Raw genomic sequence first — 22,062 nt, forward strand, 5'->3', positions numbered from 1 at the left:
TGACATGAGATAACGTATCTCCTTTAACATGAGATTAATAACACCCTTTTTAGAATTAACGTGTCAGCGTGTCATGTCCTGTCCCGTGTCCAGTGTCCATGCATCTTAGCTTTTCATTGCAAAATTCAATCCATTTTCTTAATCCATCTCTTATTCTCGTTAGGGATGTGCAAAAAAGAAGTCTCATTTCACTTAAAAGAATTGTTTTTTTTTAAAGCAATTCATGAACTCAACTAATTTTTTAAAATAGTTCATCATAAGGTTAAATATAACCTATACTTCAGTCATAATTCTGGGTTTTGGGTTGTGACCATGATGTAGTTAATATTTGCTTGAATTAGGGTTTATATATGAACTAAAGGAAGTTGTTGTGTTATTGAATCACTCTTTTCAACAATTTAAGAAGGATTAAAAATGGAGGTAAAGAGTTTACCAAAAAAAAAAAAATGGAGGTAAAGATGTTGAGATTGTTGTTGAAGGTTGCATTCTCATTGGTCCATATAGATTACACAAGGGACGGAAAATTATATACATCAGTATTAGAAAATCAAATGCATGTGCAAGCTCTTTCAAGGCTCCCAAAATCACAAAAAAAGAAAAAGAAAAAGAAACACTAGGTAGCAGATTCAGCCATTCCTAATATCTGAAATGTTTAAGCAGCTACCCTGATCCCCAAAGTTGCATCCTCAGGATTCAACACGTGATATTTGCTGTAACTCTGGGACCAGCAGCCTTAGATATTTTCACCCATTCTGAGTCCCCAGCTCTTTCAAAACACACGGTTGCCATGTCATGATTATTTTGAAAATACAGCTGCACAGAAACAGTCACGCGGTATAATATCATTTGAAAAAACAATAACAAAGAAGTGCGATATCAACAAATTGCTCAAATCCTTATATCTTATGCATATAAAACTAATAATAATGTTATAAATATCGACATGGTAAAGCCATCTGTGACTTTACCTACGTTGATGAAGCAAATCATAATAATTAATTTGTCAAAACAGTAATGACAAATCATTCAATCTATTTATTGATTTCATGGATTGTGCACTAAATAATAAGGAATAGAATATAAATGATTACCTTCATTCCCCTTGACTTCCATTCTTCTGTAGTGCTTGCCTCCTTCATTTTCTCGGCAAGTGAAGCATCTAGATTTTTGCATTGGACAAGATTCTTCTTTTTCCAATAGTCAAACATAGGTCTAGAAAACTCTTCTGCATCCTCACAAATCCACAATCTCTTCCTTGCACGAGTTAAAGCAACATATAATTGCTTGAGCTCAGAGCACAAAACATTGTGCTTGGAATCATCAAAACTTCTATGTGCTCTAGAGTCCAACAAATGCTTTCCCTTCATATATTCATATATTACCCCCCATCGCCTTTTCAAAGGTGAAGAAGCAAAAAAATTATACAGCATCAAATCCTAAAAAATGCAAAAGGAGACCATAAGAAAGATTCTTATTAAAAAGATTACAGAAAAAAAAAATGTACCTTAAACTAATCAAGTTCTGTTGTGACAACCTGAAACTCAAGGCCCTTGCACTCTAAAATGGTTAAAACAAGAGCTTGGTTTCCTACATATTGCATGATTTCCTTCCTGGAAGAATCATCTCGTACCAAAATTACTTGTTCTGCCCCAAATTCGCAATTACTCCCACCCTTCCATCCACTTTCACCAAAAATTGTTACAATTGGATTTTCTCTGTTTTTAGATTCTAGCACAACTGGGGCTTCCCCATGTATCAAACTATTCTCCACCTTCAACATATCAACAGAATAAGGAAAAAAATGAAACAGAAGTTCAATGACACTTTGTGATAATTTCAGCACCTCAGCACAAGTGCGAAAGTTCTGACTCAACAAAAAAATATCAGAAATATGTGCCTTCTCTTTTCTTTTGTCATGACCCCAAGTCTTAGATTCTAGCACAAAGTTCTTATAAAAAAGGGATCTTACATCTTGGAATCTAAAATCAATGCCTCTTCCAATAGTCTGTGCTGTATCTCCACAAAAAACAAAACCCTCTTTTACATTTCTACAGACATGTTTAAACAAAGCAATTTGAGCCATTGTTAGATCCTGCACTTCATCAATATACACAAAGTTCATTTCATCACCCCGGTATCTTTCCGTCCTTAGTCTACTATGGAGATCAATTACAATATCAGTCAAATCAAATTCACCATTTTGCATCTTCATTTTTTCATAATTTTGAAATATATCATATATCATTTCTCTTGTCTTCATGCTCAAACTTGATGTTCGGCTTTCACATGAAGTATAATAGTCCTCCCGGCTTAACTTAACAGCTCTTATTCCACCTTTTATATGTGACATTGTTTCGGTGAACACTTGATAAGAATCCAACTTCTTACTGAATTGGGAATTAAAATGAGGCCAATATAATGAATCAAACCTTTCATAATTCACTTCCTTCCTCATTATGATAGTCTCCAACTCAACTGAACTTAATCCATGGTTCTGACTGTAAGAAGAATTCTTCTTGGGATCACAAAATCTCTTAAAATAAGAATTACTCAATGTCCCATCAAGCATCAGCAAAAATTTACGAAATGTTATCACAAGAGGATAGAGGTCGGATGGGAGATCAAAAAAGGAATCTTGGATATCCTTAAATTGAATTAATGAATCACCAATATCTTCATCAATTGAACTTCCTTCACAAAGGGACCTGTTTGATGTATCCACAAGAAAGTTTATTAACTAAAGAAGATCAATAAATACTTTTTGTAATTAATTATTGCTAGAAATAAAGTAAAACAGTTAAAATGGTTTGCTTTAACAGTATTGCATTGTTAATCAAACAGGAAACATATTAAAGATGATGAAACTTTTGAAACAGAAACCCATACTGGGTATAAGATAATTCACAACCAAACTGTATTACCCTATTAATCATAGAGCACAAATCTAATCCTTTTAGTAATAAATAAAATACAAGTCATGGAGTACTGATATTTTTCTATACTCCTAGTTAATAAAAAAATAAAATAAAATCATGCTGTGAACATAAGTTTTAATTTGACAAACAGCCAATATCTAGGGGCCTGTACAGTATACAAAGATTCAATTAAACAAACTCTTTGAAAAAATGTAAGGATAAAACTGCATACATTAGGCTTTGTCTACTGGGATTTGCATTTAGTGAGTATCACCAAATTATACAGTAGTCTTATGAAAGAAGCTACATACCTTTTCAAACGAGAAACATGATGTTTGACTTCTAGACAGAGTCCAGGACTCAATGTCACAAATAACTGTCGTAGCACTGGTCTTTCAGTCTCAGCAGCAATCTCCTTAGACTGTTTGTCAGGATTTGCATAACTATTGGAACCATATGCTGCTTCAACTGCCAAATGGTGCAATTTTTCATTTTGAATCAGCTTAGTGGTCAAAACTGTAGTTTTTCCAGTTCCAGAGCGACCCAGTACAAATGCACTTTGAGGGAAGAGGATTATGTCACGTTCTTCATCTGTTAGCTCAAACGGAAGATCGACTACTAAACCATCATGGAAGGAGCAGTACTTAATTAACAACATACTCTCCTCAAACTTCGAGTTTTCAGCGAAACATTTATCTTCAAAAGCATTCAAATCTCCCTTATTTGCATTATTAACATTCTTAAATTTTTGGATATTGGCAGAGACTGGCCAACTCAAAGGAAACTCTATGTTCCTGTTCACAAAGAAAGAAATCGAAGGTTCCATATCAATTAAGGCTAGAAGAACTTAAATCTTTTAAACTTAATGCAACTGAATTCGCTTACCTGTCAAAACATTTCTCTTTGCAAAGACTTATGTATTCATCAGTGTATCTTCCAAATACACTGTCAAGGCGCTTAACCAATTTTGGAATATCCTCTAACGGCAAAATGTCCCATACTTTCAAAACCTGAATATACCTTGAAACTTTGACTATGTCTATTGAACAAATAACATAGCGACTTTCTACCTTGAATTGTTTCAAAATGTGTGATGAATTTTCACAAGACAATTCTGTACTAGTCCTTTTAGGCCTCCACCCACTAGAAAGTCTTTGTAAAAGGTTTATAACCATGTTCTTGGATTGTTCTGATCGCAGCCTTTTGAATGATCTTAGGAATTTACCACTGAAATGAACCTGAAAAACGTGTAGGTTGGTGGCAATGATAAGTAGACTATATCATATACAGAGGATATCAATAATGTATTATAAACCATTTATTAGTTCTTGGTTACACTCAGAACTTCAAACATTTACTATGAGAATCAACAACTTATAAATAGTTAATAACTCATTAAAACTATGGTACCCAAGAAAATAATTGTTTACAGTAACAACACACATGAACAATTAAAAAAAAAACAAGTATAAAGTGAAGTCCAGGATACATATACCTTCCACATAGCATTTCTAAAAAGGACACTATTGGTATCAAGCAAATCATCAAATTGATCCATCTCTCTCTTTGCATCCATGATAGCTTTCGCCAGTTCCATGTCTTGGTCTGCATTAAAGAAACATTTACGATTCATGGCATCAAGCACCACAGCCTTCCAAACATTGTCATTACTTGTTAGGGCCCTTTCATTCCCCAGAATCCATAAACAGTGCCTAACAAATTTGAAAGAAACAGAAACCTTTTACTTAACATAATACACTAAAACAAATAAGAAATTAAAAGATGTTTACAGTTTATGATCTATACCTGGCCCTTGTAAGAGCAACATTAGTCCTTTGCGGAGAGGCAATGAACTCAAGAGATGTCCTGTTATTGGTTCTTACAGTTGATAATATAACCACATCCTGCTCACCACCTTGGAAACCATCAATTGATTTCACATTCACCTTAAATCCATCATGGCTCTCATACATCTTTCCAAGTTTCTGTTGAATTGCAACCACTTGGCCATTATATGGAGACACTATACCAATGCAGAGTTTCTCCTTCTCCTTTGATGTTAACCATGCTGGAACAAGGAAAAAGTGTAGCTGCATATTAGATTTCAGACGACAAGTGTACATTATACATCAGTTATATTAGCTTTTTGTGTTCCTCCCAAGGTTTTATATTGCAGTTGTGGTCGTAGTTGTGAAATAGGACAATGCTACAAACAAATAGGGTGCATTCAATGGCGCTCATTAAAGAATTTGAACTTATTTGACTTTTCAAACTTTTTAATGAGAATTATTAAAAGCAAAGAAAAAAGAAAAAAAGAATGAATCATTGAATTCGTATTAGTGATCCAGAATCAAAGCAATTTATGCATATATCTCATGATTCAAAGCCATCTCTGATTCATCAGAAGATACTGAACAATTTTCAAAACGTGAATTAATCATCAGATTCTAGAAAGTACAACAATTTAGTTAAAACATCTAACACTTTCCTTCAGTACAGAAATTTCTTTCATCAGATATTATAGCTTAGAACTTGTATAAATGAACCAACCTTTGTACAAATTCTTCAGTATTGTGATGACAACTGCTACCTCAGCCATATTCTTATAGCTTCGTCCAGCATCATCAAATTGTTCTCTTCCCCCAATTACATTTATAAAAGAATATGGACAAAACATTGGCTGTGGAAGATATTGCTTCCTGTGGTTATTTCCTTGAACATTTGGTGCATCCTGAATTTTGTTAAAATAGAAAAACGAATTTGGAAATAAACTTATTTCCGGGTGCATTCTATGCTGCATGTTAAGAAGGTGCTTAGGGTGATCCAATGAGCTCAGCCTCTCAAATAAGCTTCTCCCAAAACCAGCCTCATAAGAAACCTTAAAACACAAAAAGAAGGAGCACAAATGTAAATTAGCAATAGAAGGGAGTTGGGAATGAAGAATTTATTTTAAAAGAAAAATAAATTCAAGCATATGCATGATACTTACATTACTTCTAACCATAGAAGGAAGTTGACATTCATCACCAACAAGAATGGAGTGGCTAATTCCTGGAAGTAGCATTGGTATTATTGATTCACACTCTTTTAACTGTGCAGCTTCATCTATGACCAAAATGTTCAGTGGCTTCATGGCCACAGAGTGTAGCTTATAGGAGCCAGAAGTTGTGCAAAATATTAATGATGAAGTTTGGAAGCAAAACTCTCTAATTGAATCCTTGTTAAAAGATTTTTTCAACTTGAGTCTACCAAGAGAATCTTTTACCCTTATTAAAGCAGATAGACATTCATTTCTTTTTTGGTACACTTGGTGTGCAGCATTATCTGACCAAGAAGAATTCTCTGATATTTTTAGATCAGAAAAATGCTTTTCCAACCCTTCACTAAGCAAACATTTTTCAAACAACGAATCTTGAAATGAATCAAGTGCCTTATTTAAGCAGACCAAATTCTGAAAGTTATGTTCCAACATACACATAGCTACATGTGTACATAAGATAGAAATGCAGGATTTTAGTGGCAATGCGATTAAAAGAAACCTTTCTCTCACAAACTCTATAAATGATTTGAGTTTTCTCTGGCTACAATCTGAGCTTTTTCTGTTTATTGTCTTCTCTCTTATCATCTCATTCTCAATGAATATATGATAATTAAAAACACAATTTTTCAGAAGATCAATCATTGATTCAATGCATGAACTCCAACCATTATTAGAAGGTGAAAAGCATTTCGTGAGCTCTTGCACACGACAATCCAAATAAATATCTTCAACATCTTCACCAATCTTGAGCCTCTCATTGTTCCCAAATAACAGCATATCTCCCGTGGAACAGAACAAATCATCAGATTCTCTACAATGTAACTCTCTCACAATACTCAAAACACGTGCAGCCACTTCTTTGATAGCTACATTTGTTGGGGCACACACAAGGATTCTATATTTCATTTTCAATAGAGCAAAAAGCAATGTCCCCAAAGTTTTTGTCTTTCCAGTCCCTGGTGGACCCCAAATGAGTTTCACAGTGGAGTTGTGATTGCAATGAATGCCAGAAAGACATGCGCAAATTGCCTTATATTGGGATTCATTAAGTTCTGAAGACAACCATCGATATGAACAGTCATCCCACACAGCATCACCCTCAGAGCTGTAATTACAATTTTCCTTAAACTGTTTTCCAGAATATATACATTCATCAGTTTTAACGTTGATTTCAAAATCAATTATTTTAAAACAACACAGCCTAAAAATATATTATATGAATAACAAGAAAAAGAAAATAAAGATACATGTCCAAAACATAGTGCTCCACTTTATAGCATGTGAAATTTCAAGACAATTAGCATCCAATACGAATACACACTCTGCATTCCTTCTAGTAGTTAGCAAAGCAAGAATGTATGTTGGCACCGACTTAACATTAACATCATCACTAACATCACCTTTATCCCAAACTAGTTAGTTGGCATCAATGAAACAAAATAAAACACAAGAAAAAAAGAGGGAAAGGAAACAAATAAGAGGGAAAGAATAAACAAATAACTAAATAGCATTTCATTAGAACAATGAATATAAGTTTAAGATGATGTATTAAAACTATATTACCACAACATAATATTAAGTTTCTTACCTCAGTGCATAAGATTTGCTTGACTAGCTTCAAATTACCAGACATGTGAAGCCCGCTCCAAATTCTTCTGTTAGGACTTATATTTGTCAAGAAAACAAGAAATAGAGATTCCTTCCTTAGTTTACTGGTGTCAATATCTTTTGATGTCTTTACTTTAAAATAAACAGACATGTTATCATCATTCTCATCTTCAGTTGTCTTGACAACTGACACAAAACTCCAAGTCCTTCCAAACCTTTGCATATCTCGTGCAGTTTCAGGTTTATAATCAGCCAAAACTAGAACATCCCCAGGTAATATTTTGTATGGCTCTCCAGGATGAGTAAACCTGTTTTTCCAGCTATCAATTTTAAAATTGTAGAGTTTCTTTCCAAACGGTTTAGCCTCCTCAAGGCCAATGACTTCAGCAAATGGTGCTTGGTATATCATGTCCATATTTGAGCATAGTTGCGCTCGAGTTTCTTCCAATAAAGGGTACTTGTAAGACCCAAGATAATGATCAATGGACTGAAACGATAGCTCAATCTTCTGTACCTGAACACAATAAAAAGATGGACTCAACATTAAAGGTTAAACTCAAACAATACGTTAATGGGGTGCGCGTGAAAAGAGAGCCATTTATAATATGAAAACTTGTGAAGAAAAACATCTTCTATATATGTTATAACAGCTGGAAAATTCTGAAGTTAATTTATTTCTTTCGTTTCTAAAATGTGAAATATACATGTGGCTGTGCAAAAGTACATATATGCACGGTAATTAAGTGATAAAGTCACAGAGCCAAACAGAAGAATATGAGAAACTAGTGTTTGTGTATGAACTAAGCATTAAACTAGATAAAGCAACAGGAAGAACAAAAAACCATCAATGCTTAAATAAGATAAAATGGAGGAATAGTCCCAACCTGGTTTTTGTACAGTTCTTCATTGAGAATGTCTTCAATGGACCAAGAAAAAATAAAATCCGTAAAGCCATAATCATCATAGGGTGCCCTCTTCTTGCTTGAGGAACTATCACCTTCCATCATTTCCCTCTTTGTAGTAAAATTGGCAGAACAGAATAACAAAATGCATGCATGCAATGTAGATATAACTTTGTGATCAGAAACCCATTGATAGTGATACTTTTTTTAACTGCATTTATACTTGTTAAGGAAGTATTAAGAAATGAGCTTGATATTCAGGAAGAAAGGTGGGATAAGGAGTTGAAAACATGCTAAAAAAATGATGAAAACTCTTAGATTAACCCTCTGTAGGAGCTATTCTTTGGCTTAAGAAGAGAACAAAAAAGGTGTCTTCTTGTTTTCCCTACACTCTTCTTTTGGCGCTTGTCTTCAGAAATCAGAAGGTCCATATATATATTACTTCTTGCCTCTTCGTTTACTTTTTTTTTTTTTGGTAAGCGCCTCTTCGTTTACTTTACTCATATATTTCATGTTCCCTCAAACAATTTGGGAAAAATGTGTATCATTATAAAGGACATAAAGTTGTGTCATTTTAAGTGAGAGAAAGAGATAAATCATGGAAGAGAGTGGGGAAAAAAAGTTTTAAAAATGTTAATCTCATCTCTTTGTTAGAGTGAAAGGATACAAGGTGTGTCATTTAAAATGACACACATTTTTTCCAAATAATTTTTAAGTAAAAAGTAGAAAACTGTTTAACTTCCTCAACTTTAAGATTAAAATATATTACTTTTTGAGATAATTTATATTTATCTTTAATTTCGTCATCATAATCTATTAGTGATGTTTGATTTATTACACAATAAAGTGTAGAAACCAAATTAAAAATAAATATCGTGTATAAGTATTACAAATATACATTTTTAGTTTTCAACCGCGACAATAATTTTCAATTTGGTTCTTATATTTCACAGTAATTACATGTCAATTTCACATTACTATAACCACAATTACAATAAGAACATCGTTAAATTTTTTTTTCGTATAGAAACCAAATTAAAAATGATTGTAATGTTGAAAGACTACAAATATATTTTAGCCGAAGTTTTAAATGACTAATTTCATATGGGAAATTTCGCAGTTCTTAAATGAATTGATGGTGTCAAGAAATAATAATTAAGGAAAGTTGTAAGAGAAAGTTAGTAACATGCACATTATTTTGCACTCTTTTCTAAAAAGTTTCTTTATTATTGACTGAAATAGTAGCCGATTCAGAATATTTAGTAAGGCAAGTTTGGTATAAAGTATACGATAAAATTTGATACTGATAGTATAAGGTTTGATTAAATTTTAATATTATTCAGCGTTTGGTATGATATTGTAAAATATAATATCATTAATGTTTGGTAATGTACTATGTAATACTAGATAAGATAAAAATAAATATTTTTGACGAAAATACCTTTTAATAATGAATTTATATAATTCTCACAAATATATCAAATGATATTAATTTTTATAGAAATCTGTTGATTAGTGTATCCAAAAAATATATTATTTTTTATAAAAATAAAAAATCTCCAATTTTTATAATAAAAAAATCTTCAATTTTAATGTCAAAGCAGTAACCAATTGGCTAAACAAAAAGAAGAACGAAACAAGAATTGCGAGAAAACACTTTTCTCTTTCTTAATTTTATTTAACCAAAAAAACAACCAAATAACAATAGGGTTCTCCAAGACTTAAATAGGCAAAAATAAAATAACAAAAAGAGTAAATAACTATAATCATGCGCAATCAAAGGAGATAACATGTAACATCCCCGTCTCGAGCCGGTTCAATTAGCATACATATGATACACACAGAAACAGCGGAAGACTTAATTTACGCAAAAGACAAGCTAAATTTTTCTTTTTCTAGTTTAATTCTTATTTGACGAAGACGAAAATCGGACAGAGTAACCTCTGTAAATCGGACAACTAGGGATTTTCCAATCCCACTCTCAAGAGTTCCTCATAGACAGTTTATACTTTCAGCAGTACCAGATATCCATATAAAATTATATACCCATCCATTGGCGCATATATAACTTGGCTCTGTGCCACTATATCTAACAGTATGCAATCCAACACGTAAACATAACTGAATACTACATCGTCATATCAACATGCCTGAATACACCAATGTACATACATCAAACTGAAAGACATGTACAAAACATATACAGGCCATATACAAAGTAAAAGGATCAGACATCATGATCCACAAAATACTGGAATGCTAAATAACATCACTATACTACAAAATAGCAGTAGCCTACAGCTATTCAAAATGTGGTCTGTTGAACGCCTCAACCACGGATCGCGACCCTGCCTAATGAGGGCTCACCAGGGATCTGAGAACCTGAAATGATGTCCTCAAAGAGGGGTGAGATAACAAATCTCAATAAGCTCCAGGTTTATAGAGAATTCTTCATACCCCTGGGCTCACTCCTGCATGAAATTTAGATACAGAGTATACAAGGCAACATATAACAGATATCTTCACTGAACAAAACATATATACATATCTTATCAGAGGCGTGCGCCGTCATTCCCAAGGGAGGACCCCAAGCAGAAATTAACGCACGTGTTCCCAAGGGAGGACCCCAAGCGGAACCAGAACATAACAGAGGTGTACACAGCCAGTCTCGAGGGAGGACCCCAAGCGGACATCAATGCACAAACAAATCAATGGCCAAGGATCAATACGAAAATCATATCAGAACAAGTCATATCATGTTATCAAATAGCTCTATATGAATGCATCTATACAAAACACCAAATACAGTCATACAATCCAACCATAGTCCACTAACCATGGTGGAGCACTCAAGTAGGAAAAGACTCCTTAAACATAGAGCTTACCTCTTAAAGCTTTACTAATTCGCTTACTTGTCACACAAGTTACTTATGTAGCTCCAAGGAAATTCAAACCCTCTCAATCCCTAGGCACACCTAGAGAAAGAATTCAAAACAAAATCAATAAAATGTTACAATGCCATGAAATTTACACAAGGCATACATCTTATTGCTCACTTTCTTTTCCTCACATTATGCCAATCCTATGCCAATTCACAAGTCAAGACCATGCCTTCGTAATTTCCTTTAATTTACCATTTTATAATTTTAACAATTCCTAGTCCCCAAAATTCCTAAATGGCCGAGCCAACATATAGGGAAACAAGGGAATTTGCATCAAATCAATGGATACAACTAATAGTTCATAAAATTCACACTTAGTCCCTAAATTATTCATATATTTTAATAACAATTTTTAAGCCTAACTTTGCCTATTCTTTTTGTTCACAAAGTCGTGGCAATACATACAAAGAGCTAAGGTGCCTCTCATTATGTCTTAAACCATTTAGTTTCAGAATCATACTAAAGCCATGCATTAGGACCTAACCACATTATCAAAATAATTTTTAACATAATCATCCCTAATTAGGTCCTAATGGCCGAAATTCACAACGAGGGTTTCCAATGAATTTTTCACTTGGTATTCTCACTTTAATACCTAAATCTCAACATACACATACATATAAACCTCCACAATTATTTAATTTAATTATTTTGGCACATTAACCCCTAAATGCCCAATATGTACGAAATCTAAGTAGTGGCCTAGGGAATTTTTTTCAATTTTCCAACTCATCATCATGCTTGCTTGACACTATATCATCATAAGACACACTAATACTTCATAAATTTCAAGTTTTCACTTCATAAATTCTACACAAAATATGCTCATAATATTCAAAACTTAAACCATGAAATCAAACCATGGAAATAGAGATTTCTCACCTCTAATCCCTTATACCAAGCCTAGAGAACCAACTCCAAGCAAGGCTCCATCAAAAACTCCAATTTTCAAACTTGATCAATAGTAACTCGCACAAGGGGAAGAGGAGAACTTTTTACACAAGCATTTTCAGCCTAAAATAAGTGGTGGAATGGATTCATTGGATAATTTACTATTGGTTTTATGTAATTGACTTTTGCAATTGGATGATTGTGTGATGAGAAATCAAAGAAAGAAAAAGGAAAACCTAGCTTTTGTTTTCCATGGAAAATGAAGACAGAGACGTTCGTGAACGGGAGAATGAAGGAAGGAGTGTCACTGTGCTTTAATATGAAATAGGTTAAGTTACTTTACCTGGGTAATAACTCATCTATCTACACACCTCCATTCATTACCAAACTTTACCCAATGGGCTATAATATTTTTCTAGTCATATTTATAATTTTACTTTCACTTTTCGGGTAACTTTGCTTACCCTCATTTTTACCCCTTAACTGTCATTTTAACTCATTTTTCACCAAAGGTGACTTTATTTCTTTTACTTCTAATTATTCTTTAATATTAAATCCACAACTACTAGTGAGGGTTATTATATTCACCTTACCTTTTAAGAATTTTGCCCAGAAAATCAAACACAAGACATAACACATACCTGACGTCAAACTCAGGATAACGCTGAAGAATATCATTCTCTCGCTCCCAAGTAGCGTCTTCAGGAGTCAAACCTTCCTATTGTACCTTGATCAGGGGAATAACCCTGTTCCTCGATACTTTCTCATCACGAGCTAGAACCTTCAATGGTCCCACAACAAACTTCAAATCTTTCTTTTCCTCAATATCGTCTTGCTGGACAATGTGGGACGCATCAGGTACGTATTTGCGAAACTGACTAATGTGAAAAACATTATGCAGGTTTGACAGATGTGGAGGTAAGGTAAGCTGATACGCCACAGGTCCGACCCTCTTTATAATCTGGTAGGGCCCTATGAACCTAGGACTCAACTTCCTCACTCCAAGAGCACGCCCAACACCGTAGTCGGAGACAAGCGAATAAACACATGCTCCCCTTTAGAAAATTCTAGGGGTCGGTGTTTTACATCATAATAACTCTTTTGGCGGCTCTGTGCTTTCTTTAGTCGATCTTTAATCATTATAATCTGATCAGTAGTCTCCTGGACCATATCAGGCCCAAACAACGGTCTTTCACCAATTTCTGACCAGCAAGTAGGTGCCCTGCACCTACGACCATACTAAGCCTCATAGGGAGCCATGCCCAAACTGGCATGATACCTATTATTGTAGGAAAATTCCACCAATGGCAGATACTTATCCTACGCAGTCCCCTGCTCTAAGGCACAAGCCCTCAACATGTCCTCCAGAGTCTGAATGGTCCACTCTGTCTGACCATCAGTCTGGGGACGATAAGCCGTACTCAATCTCAGCTGCGTACCGAATGCCTGCTTCAATGCTTCCCAGAGTCTAGAAGTGAACTTAGGGTCCCGATCACTAATTATACTTTCAGGAACACCATGAAGTTTTACAATCTCTTTCACATATAATCGAGCCAACTGCTCAGTAGAGAAACTTGTCTTGACTGGAATGAAATGTGCAGACTTTGTCAATCTGTCTACCACAATCCATATAGAATCAAAACCAGCTTGAGTTCTCGGTAATGCCACTACGAAATCCATAGAAATACTGACCCATTCCCATTCCGGAATATCCAAGGGCTGCAGTAATCCAGAAGGTCTCTGATGCTCAATCTTAACTTTCTGACATGTCAAACACTTATTCACAAACTGAGCAATATTTTTCTTCATACCCGACCACCATAAATTTAGTTTCAAGTCTTGGTACATCTTGGTAGCACCAGAATGGATAGTGTACTTACCCATATGGGCCTCAGTCAACACCTCATCTACCATCTGACCCTTCAAAATAATGATTCGATCTTTGCAAAACTTTAGACCGAACTTATCAGTGGATATAAAGTCCTGTTCTTTCATAGACTGAATCTCTTTATCAAGTAGCTGAGCTTCTTTAATCCGCTCGACTAATGAGTTCTGGACTACCGTAGTAGTCAACAAATACTGGCTATCTTCTGCAATCACATCCTCTGCATTCACAGGAATGTTGAGATCCCTAAACTTCTCAATCAAACTATACTCAGAAATCATCATATTAGCTTTACCAAGCGCCTTTCTACTTAAAGCATCGGCTACTACATTGGCTTTACTAGGGTGATATTGCAATTCAAAATCGTAATCCTTCAGAAATTCCACTCATTGGCGTTGCTTCATATTCAACTCTTTCTGATCAAACAAATATTTTAAACTTTTGTGGTCACTGTAAACAGTGAAATCGGCCCCATATAGAAAGTGTCGCCAAATTTTCAATGCGAACACTACGGCTGTAAACTCAAGATCATGCGTTGGATAGTTCTCCTTATGCGGTTTTAACTGCCGAGAAGCATAAGCAACCACCTGACGAAACTGCATTAATACACAGCCTAACCCAAACTTAGAAGCATCGCAGTATACCACAAATTTACTTGTAGGATCAGGCAATATCAATAACGGAGCGATAGTCAACTTCCTTTCTAACTCCTGAAAACTCACTTCACAATCTTGGGTCAACACAAATGGGTTTCCTTTACGGGTTAACTGTGTCAAAGGTAGTACCATACGTGAGAATCCCTCAATAAAACGCCTGTAATACCCAGCCATACCAAGAAAACTCCCGATCTCTGTAATATTTTTAGGGCGTTCCCAGTCTAATACTGCTTCAATCTTACTCGGGTCCACTGCCACTCCTTCAGATGAGATGACATGGCCCAGAAGTTGTATCTCAAAAAGCCAGGATTCACACTTTGACGGTTTAGCATACAACTGGTGCTCTCTCAGAATCTGCAAAAAATCCTCAAATGCTCAGAATGTTCTTCTCTGCTATTTGAATATATCAGTATGTCATCAATAAAAGCAACCACAAACTGATCCAGATAGGCTTTAAAGATCCGATTCATATAACTCATGAAAATGACCGGTGCATTTCTAAGCCCAAATGGAATAACCAGGTACTCATAGTGTCCATATCGAGACCTGAAAGCTGTCTTCGGAACATCTTTCGGCTTCATCCGTATCTGATGATACTCGGACCGGAGATCAATCTTAGAAAACACAGTCGCACCATGCAACTGATCCAACAAATCATCTATACGCAGCAAAGGATACTTATTCTTAACAGTAACCTTGTTTAACTGCCGGTAATCTGTACATAATCTCATGGACCCATCCTTCTTCTTAACAAAGATCACCGGGGCTCCCCACGGAGACACGCTCGGTCTGATGAAATTTTTACTGGACAAGTCTTCAATCTGCTTTTTTAGCTCAGATAATTCCAGAGGCGACATCCGGTATGGGGCTAGAGAGATAGGTCCCATACCATGCAACAAGTCAATTGAAAATTCAATTTCCCTCTCTGGCGGAAAGTGCGGAATTTCATTCGGAAAAACATCCTAAGTCTGAGACAATAGGGATATTAGAAATTGGTTCCTTATTGACACCAACCAGACCTCCCAACAGAATAAACCCGGAATCTCCTTCCTTCAAAGCCTTTACAATCCAAAGAACAGACAAATAAGGAGACTCTCTCTCTTCATCATTAGATGAGACAAAAATGGTTTTACTGCAGCAGTCAATCTTCACACAGTACTTAGACAACCAATCCATTCCAAAAATTAAATTCACAGAGGCAAGATGTAAGAAGATAAAATCGGCAAAATACTTCCTGCCTTCATACTTGAATTTCACATTTTTGCAAATATATTTTTCATCAAAAACACTTCCCACAGCCGTAACAATACGCATATGAGTTCTCATTTTTGTCACACACATATTAAATGCTTTAGCTACATAATCAGCTACAAACGAGTGTGTGGCACTAGAATCAAACAAGACACTAAGCATTTCATCAAGAATAGAAATCATACCTCGCACCAAACTAGCTGATCTCTCAGCCTCTTCCTGAGTCACTGCATATACTCGGGCAACTGGAGGTGGAAGAGGTAGAGATGGTTCCTCAACCACAATAGGAGTCAGAGTAGCCTGGACGGTAGCAACCTATCCCCCATTAAAGGGGTAGTCCTTAATAAAATGTCCCGCTCTACCACACTTATAGCATAATCTTTGCCCTTTTCTGCAAACTCCAGAATGAGGTTTACCACACGTAGCGCACTGAGGAGCAGATTTAAAATTTCCAGGCTTTGAATTTCCATCCTTCCTGAACTTGCCATCTGACTGTTTCACCTGCAGACCTTTTCCTTTAGAACCGCTAGTTGTATTTTTAGGACCAGGATTAGGAGCAGCTTGATCTTTGTTCTTATTTCCATAATATTCTTGAACAAGTTTACACTTCTTGATAAGTGCCACAAAAGTGTCAGAAGAATTCCCTGCAAGTTTTTTTTTTGAAATATTATCATGTAGTCCTCTTTGAAACTTAAACATCAGATCCTCCTCAGTAGGCGGAGCTATCTGGAAGTGGGAATATTTTGCCAGCTTATTAAATTTATTCAAGTATTCATCAATGGACATTTGGCCCTGCTTTAGTTCCTCAAATTCTCCTTTTTTCCTCAGTCGTGCTTCTTCCGAGAAATATCTCATCAAGAACTGCCTTTCAAATAAAAGCCAGGTAATAGCATATCCCTGACATTCCAAGGGTTGACGAGTATTTCTCCACCAGTCAGCTGCATCACTCTGCAACATATATGAAGTATATAATAATTTCTGCCGATCGTCATGCTCCATAACAGTAAAAATACGATCCAATTCTTCCAACCACTGAATCGCAGCAATAGGATCAATAAGCTCCAGGTTTATAGAGAATTTTTCATACCCCTGGCTCACTCCTGCATGAAAGTCAGATACAGAGTATACCAATGCAACATATAACAAATATCATAACAGAACAAAACAGATATACATTACTCATCAGAGGCATGCACCGTCATTCCCAAGGGAGGCCCCCAAGTGGAAATTAACGCCCGTGTTCCTAAGGGAGGACCCCAAGCGAAACCAGAACATGTCAGAGGCGTACACTGTCAATCTCAGGGAAACCCCAAGAAGACATCCATGTACCATACAATCAATACAGAAATCATATCAGAACAAGTCATATCATGTTATCAATTAGCTCTATATGAATGCATCTATACAAAGCATCAAAACAGTCATACAATCCAACCACAGTTCACTAACTATGACGGAGCACTCAAGCGGGAAAAGACTCCTTACTATGATATGCATGTGTGATCACTAAGTGTGAGCGTAGCTAACTCATTCCTTAGCGTAATATATGCAGAGATATGGTTCCTCCAAGGAGGACTTGTAGGACATTTAATAATGATGATCCATCACCGAATCTTGTTGTAGCAATTTTTGCTGCACTACAACAGACTTGGACTGCAACTAGGCAGAAAGAGCTTGAATTAATAATGAAGCATTCAATTTGACTGTGATAAGGATGAGATTCCCTATGTGTATTATTACGGTCGTTGGGAATGTTAGTGAGGAATCATTCATATGGAGGGATGTGAAGTCTAAGTATGATGATAGGGAGTATTTTGCTGACTTTATTGTCTTGCATTTTGTCTCTGTGAATGTAATTTTGAGAATGGATTGGTTATCTAAGTACTGTGTACGGATTGATTGTTGCAGCAAAACCATTTCTATTTCCTCTAACGATGAAGTGAGAGAGTCTCTGGATATGTCTGTCCTTCGGGTTGCAAATGCCTTGAAGGAAGGAGATTCAGAGTTTATTCTATTGGGAGTTCTGGTTGGCGTCAATAAGGAGCCAATTTCTAATATCCCTATGGTCTTTGATTTTGTGGATGTCTTTCTGGATGAAATTTTGAATTTTCCGCCGGAGAGGGAAATTGAATTTTCAATTGGCTAGTTGACTGGAGTGAGGCGTATGTCTCTAGCTCCATACCGAATGTCACCTCTGGAATTATTTGAATTAAAGAAGCAGAGTGAAGACTTGTCCAGTAAGAATTTCATTAGACTGAGTGTGTCTCCGTGGAGAGTCCCAGTGATCTTTGTTAAGAAGAAGGACGAGTCTATGAGATTGTGTACAGATTACCGGCAGTTGAACAAGGTTACTGTCAAGAATAAGTATCATTTACCGCGTATAGATGATTTGTTGGATCAGTTGCGTGGTGCGACTGTATTTTCTAATATTGATCCCTGGTCCGGGTATCATCAGATCCGGATAAAGCCAGATGATGTTCCAAAAACAGATTTCAGGTTTCGATGTGGATACTATGAGTATATGGTTATTCCTTTTGGGCTCACAAATGCAAAGGCCGTTTTCATGAGTTATATGAATCGGATCTTTAAAGCCTATCTGAATTAGTTTGTGGTTGTCTTTATTGATGACATACTAATATATCCAAAGAGCAAAGAAGAGCATTCTGAGCATTTGAGAGTTGTTATGCAGATTTTGAGAGAGCATCAGTTGTATGCTAAGCTATTCAAGTGTGATTTATAGCTTTCTGAGATACAATTCCTGGGCCATGACATTTCATCTGAAAGAGTGGCAGTGGACCCGAGTAAGATTGAAGCAGTGATAGATTGGGAACGTCCTAAAAATATTATAGAGATCAGGAGTTTTCTTGGTTTGGCTGGATATAATAGGCGTTATATTGAGGGATTTTCACTGATGGTACTACCTTTAACATGGTTAACCGTAAAGGGAACCCATTTGTGTGGACCCAAGAATGTGAAATGAGTTTTTAGGAATTAAAAAGGAAGTTAAGTACCACTCCGGTATTAATTTTTCATGATTCTGCAGGTAAATCTGAAAAATAGTGTGATGTTTCTAAGTTTGATTAGGCTGTGCATTGATGCAGCAACGTCAGATGGTTGATTATGTTTCTCGGCAGTTAAAGTTGCATGAACAGAATTATCCAACACATGATCTTGAATTGGAAGCCGTAGTGTTTACATTGAAAATTTGGCGACACTTTTTATACGGTGCTGAGTTCATTGTCCACGGTAACCACTAAAGTTTAAAGTATCTATTTGATCAGAAAGAGTTGAATATGAGGCAAAGCTGATGGGTTAAATTTCTGAAATATTATGATTTTGAATTGTAATATCACCCAGGTAAAGGCAATGTGGTAGTCGATGCCTTAAGCAAGAAGGCGATCTATATGTCTAGTTTGATGATTTCAGAGTATGATTTGATTGAAAAGTTTAGAGATTTCAACACTCCTGTTAGTTCCGAGGATAATCCGTATTTGTTGACTTCTACTATAACATTCCGTAAAAACTAGGAACTCATACATATTGTATTTAGCAATGTGGAAGTACGCTTGAATTCAAAATATATAAATTGCTATGAGGAATTTCGAATTACGTGCAATACATGCTTTGATTTTGAGTGGTATGACTATTAGTAGGGAATTAATATTGAGTGAGGCAAGAGTCAAATGAAACTTGGCCATTCCCAAGTACAAGCCGTCGGCCATGTTAGAAGAAAGGAGACATGAATTGCTTTTCCCACTCCCTAGGCGACACATCAAAGATTCATAAACCCAAGGCTTTCTTCATTCATGATTAAAAAAGTAGATTCACTTTTCCCAATCCCCTAGGCGAAACTGTCATCATGAAAAGAGTTAAGAGCATGGCTTGTCTTACGCACTCTACATTGAGTGTTGCACACTCAAAGTTACCCTATCCAACCTCTATGCATTGGGAAGAACAATATGATACCTTAAGCCACCATCCTCTCCCCGTTATGCGAGCTCCTCATCACTTGTTACACACACCACACCTTGGGTGTCTTACACTCTACACCTTTTTACCCCTCCCCATGCGTATGACAACATTGAACAATGTGAGAAGACTTGCTTATCCCACACTCAACCTAGGATCTAGCCCATCCATTCTTGTATCTATTGCATGCGCTAAGTGTAGAAGGGAAGAAAATTCTGATCATATGTTCTTATATTCACATTCCACTCAAGCTTTGCATGTTTACCATGTGTCAACCAAAATCTTCCACCACTCCTTGCATGTACGCCACCTATACATTTAGAAGGCCCACATGCCAAAGCTCACCTATCTTTGTATCTCCCTTGCATGCGTATAGAATATGTAAAAAGCAAACTGATTGCTTGCTTAAGTATCCAAATCCTTTAGCTTTTTGCCGCCCATGCAGCCAATGGCACCAAAAAGAAATCTGAAGGGGGTCATTTTTGATTCAGCACCCATAACCCTTATCTCTCCATCACTTGTGCATGCATTAGGAGAAAGAGAGATGACCATTCTCTACAAAAAAATAAACCCAACACCACTTTTCTCCTTTCACCACCCTCAAGGCCGTGAGTATGTGAGGAGCAAAGAAATAAAACTGCATTTTTCCCTCATCTCCTCCTCTATAGAAACCGTGTACTTCATAGAAAGGAAGTAAGACACTTGAACATATTTTCTTCTTCTTGACCGTAAGCATACTTAGAAGAGAACACCAAGAAAGTGTGCCCCATTCCCTTTTCTTCAAGCCGTGAAAAAAATATGTGCAGGGAGCAAAATACCTAGGCATCATTCTTCTTCCTTCCTTGTTGGCCGAACCCCATCTATCGACAAGCAAAGATTCGAAATTTTGGAACATGGGAAGTTTGGTTGTGTTCCTCACTTGGTGACCGCCTTTCATTGGTGGATTTGGAAGCTATAGGCGTGTGTTAGAGGTAAGAGCCAAATATTTAACCCCCTCTTTTTGGCATCCCTGTTTCGATCTCCATGCTTAACTTAGGGAGACTATTTTTGGTGATTCACCTTTCTTTAATTATGCCCATTTAAATAGCCTTAGGATTTGAGACGTGTAAGCCAAAATTGTCCTATTGTGAGCTTGGGATCTTATTACTATTAACAAGTGGATAAAAGTACTGGAAGATAGAAATTATTAGAGAAAGAAAAGCATGGTAAGACCGAATGGACATACATGGGAAACATGGAATTTCGTCATTGTTACAAGTTAGAAAAATTAGTATGAAACCAGGAAATAAATTCTTTAGGAAAACCATGAAAATCGAATCTGTATGTTAAGAAGTTTAGTTTTGTTAACCATGGGTAAAGCTAAATTTTAATCAGAAAATTTAGCTAAGATAGGAACCGTGAAAACAGATTGCGAACCTAGGTTCAAGAGGAAGTGGAAACGTATGTTACGTAAAGGAAAAACCCGTGAATCGTAATTCTGACTCTTGATATTCTGTTTAGATGCGCATAAACGTTAAGTGCAAATCCATGAAGATGATTTATCTTCTAGTGAGGATTCACAGTCCTCGCAAGAAATTAATGTCCTGAGACTGACTATCGCTGCTGTTTGGTAAATAATATTGGTGGCACGCGAGGTATGTGTTAGGTGGTATTACCTAATGTGACTATTAACTAGTGTATGAAGTTGTGAATTGTTGCTCACATGTGCCTAATGATTATCCTGCTATTTATGATGAAAGTATTCTGCCTATGGAAATGTTATGATGGTAACTCTGTTATGAAAAGAAATGATGGCGTGGCAGTATGGCATCAAAAGTACATGAAGTATATGTTATGATGATGATGATATAAGCATGCACTTTACATCATACCGCATCTGCTTTTTTGTTTTGTGTGTGAGAGCATAGTATGACATGCATGTACAAGATTCATGTTAGCCTTGAAATTTAGAATAGTTATATACAGGACCATGTGTATGAGCACGCATCATATAGGCATCCCTT

At 36.1% G+C, this 22,062-nt stretch overlaps 2 protein-coding genes across 2 annotated transcripts; one reads left to right on the forward strand and one right to left on the reverse strand.

Annotated features, from left to right (window-relative positions):
* Positions 1 to 693: 693 nt before the first annotated feature.
* On the reverse strand, positions 694 to 8,567 carry LOC133298681 (uncharacterized). The gene is made up of 11 exons (XM_061498008.1): positions 8,448 to 8,567; positions 7,544 to 8,077; positions 5,905 to 7,083; positions 5,466 to 5,793; positions 4,722 to 4,983; positions 4,411 to 4,627; positions 3,801 to 4,153; positions 3,227 to 3,709; positions 1,535 to 2,705; positions 1,092 to 1,436; positions 694 to 813 (listed from the first exon to the last, which is right to left on the reverse strand). The coding sequence occupies exons 1-11, from the start codon at positions 8,565 to 8,567 to the stop codon at positions 694 to 696; spliced, it is 5,112 nt and encodes a 1,703-aa protein (XP_061353992.1).
* Positions 8,568 to 17,804: 9,237 nt separating this feature from the next.
* Positions 17,805 to 18,236, forward strand: LOC133298682 (uncharacterized). The gene has a single exon (XM_061498010.1). The coding sequence runs from the start codon at positions 17,805 to 17,807 to the stop codon at positions 18,234 to 18,236; it is 432 nt and encodes a 143-aa protein (XP_061353994.1).
* Positions 18,237 to 22,062: the final 3,826 nt, after the last annotated feature.

The sequence above is a fragment of the Gastrolobium bilobum genome, unplaced genomic scaffold (genome assembly GCF_033153095.1).
Source record: "Gastrolobium bilobum isolate Gb01-03AN ecotype WA unplaced genomic scaffold, APGP_CSIRO_Gbil_v1 utg9460, whole genome shotgun sequence".
Classification (NCBI taxonomy): Eukaryota; Viridiplantae; Streptophyta; class Magnoliopsida; order Fabales; family Fabaceae; genus Gastrolobium; species Gastrolobium bilobum.

Excerpts from the sequence above, each read along its gene's own strand:
- LOC133298681 (XM_061498008.1), bottom strand. The coding sequence starts at position 8,567 with ATGGAAGGTGATAGTTCCTCAAGCAAGAAGAGGGCACCCTATGATGAT. Across the intron at positions 5,794-5,904 it reads CTTCTATGGTTAGAAGTAAT|GTTTCTTATGAGGCTGGTTT; the intron begins GTAAGTATCATG and ends TTGTGTTTTAAG. Across the intron at positions 1,437-1,534 it reads GCAAGGGCCTTGAGTTTCAG|GATTTGATGCTGTATAATTT; the intron begins GTTGTCACAACA and ends TGCATTTTTTAG.
- LOC133298682 (XM_061498010.1), top strand. The coding sequence starts at position 17,805 with ATGAGATTCCCTATGTGTATTATTACGGTCGTTGGGAATGTTAGTGAG.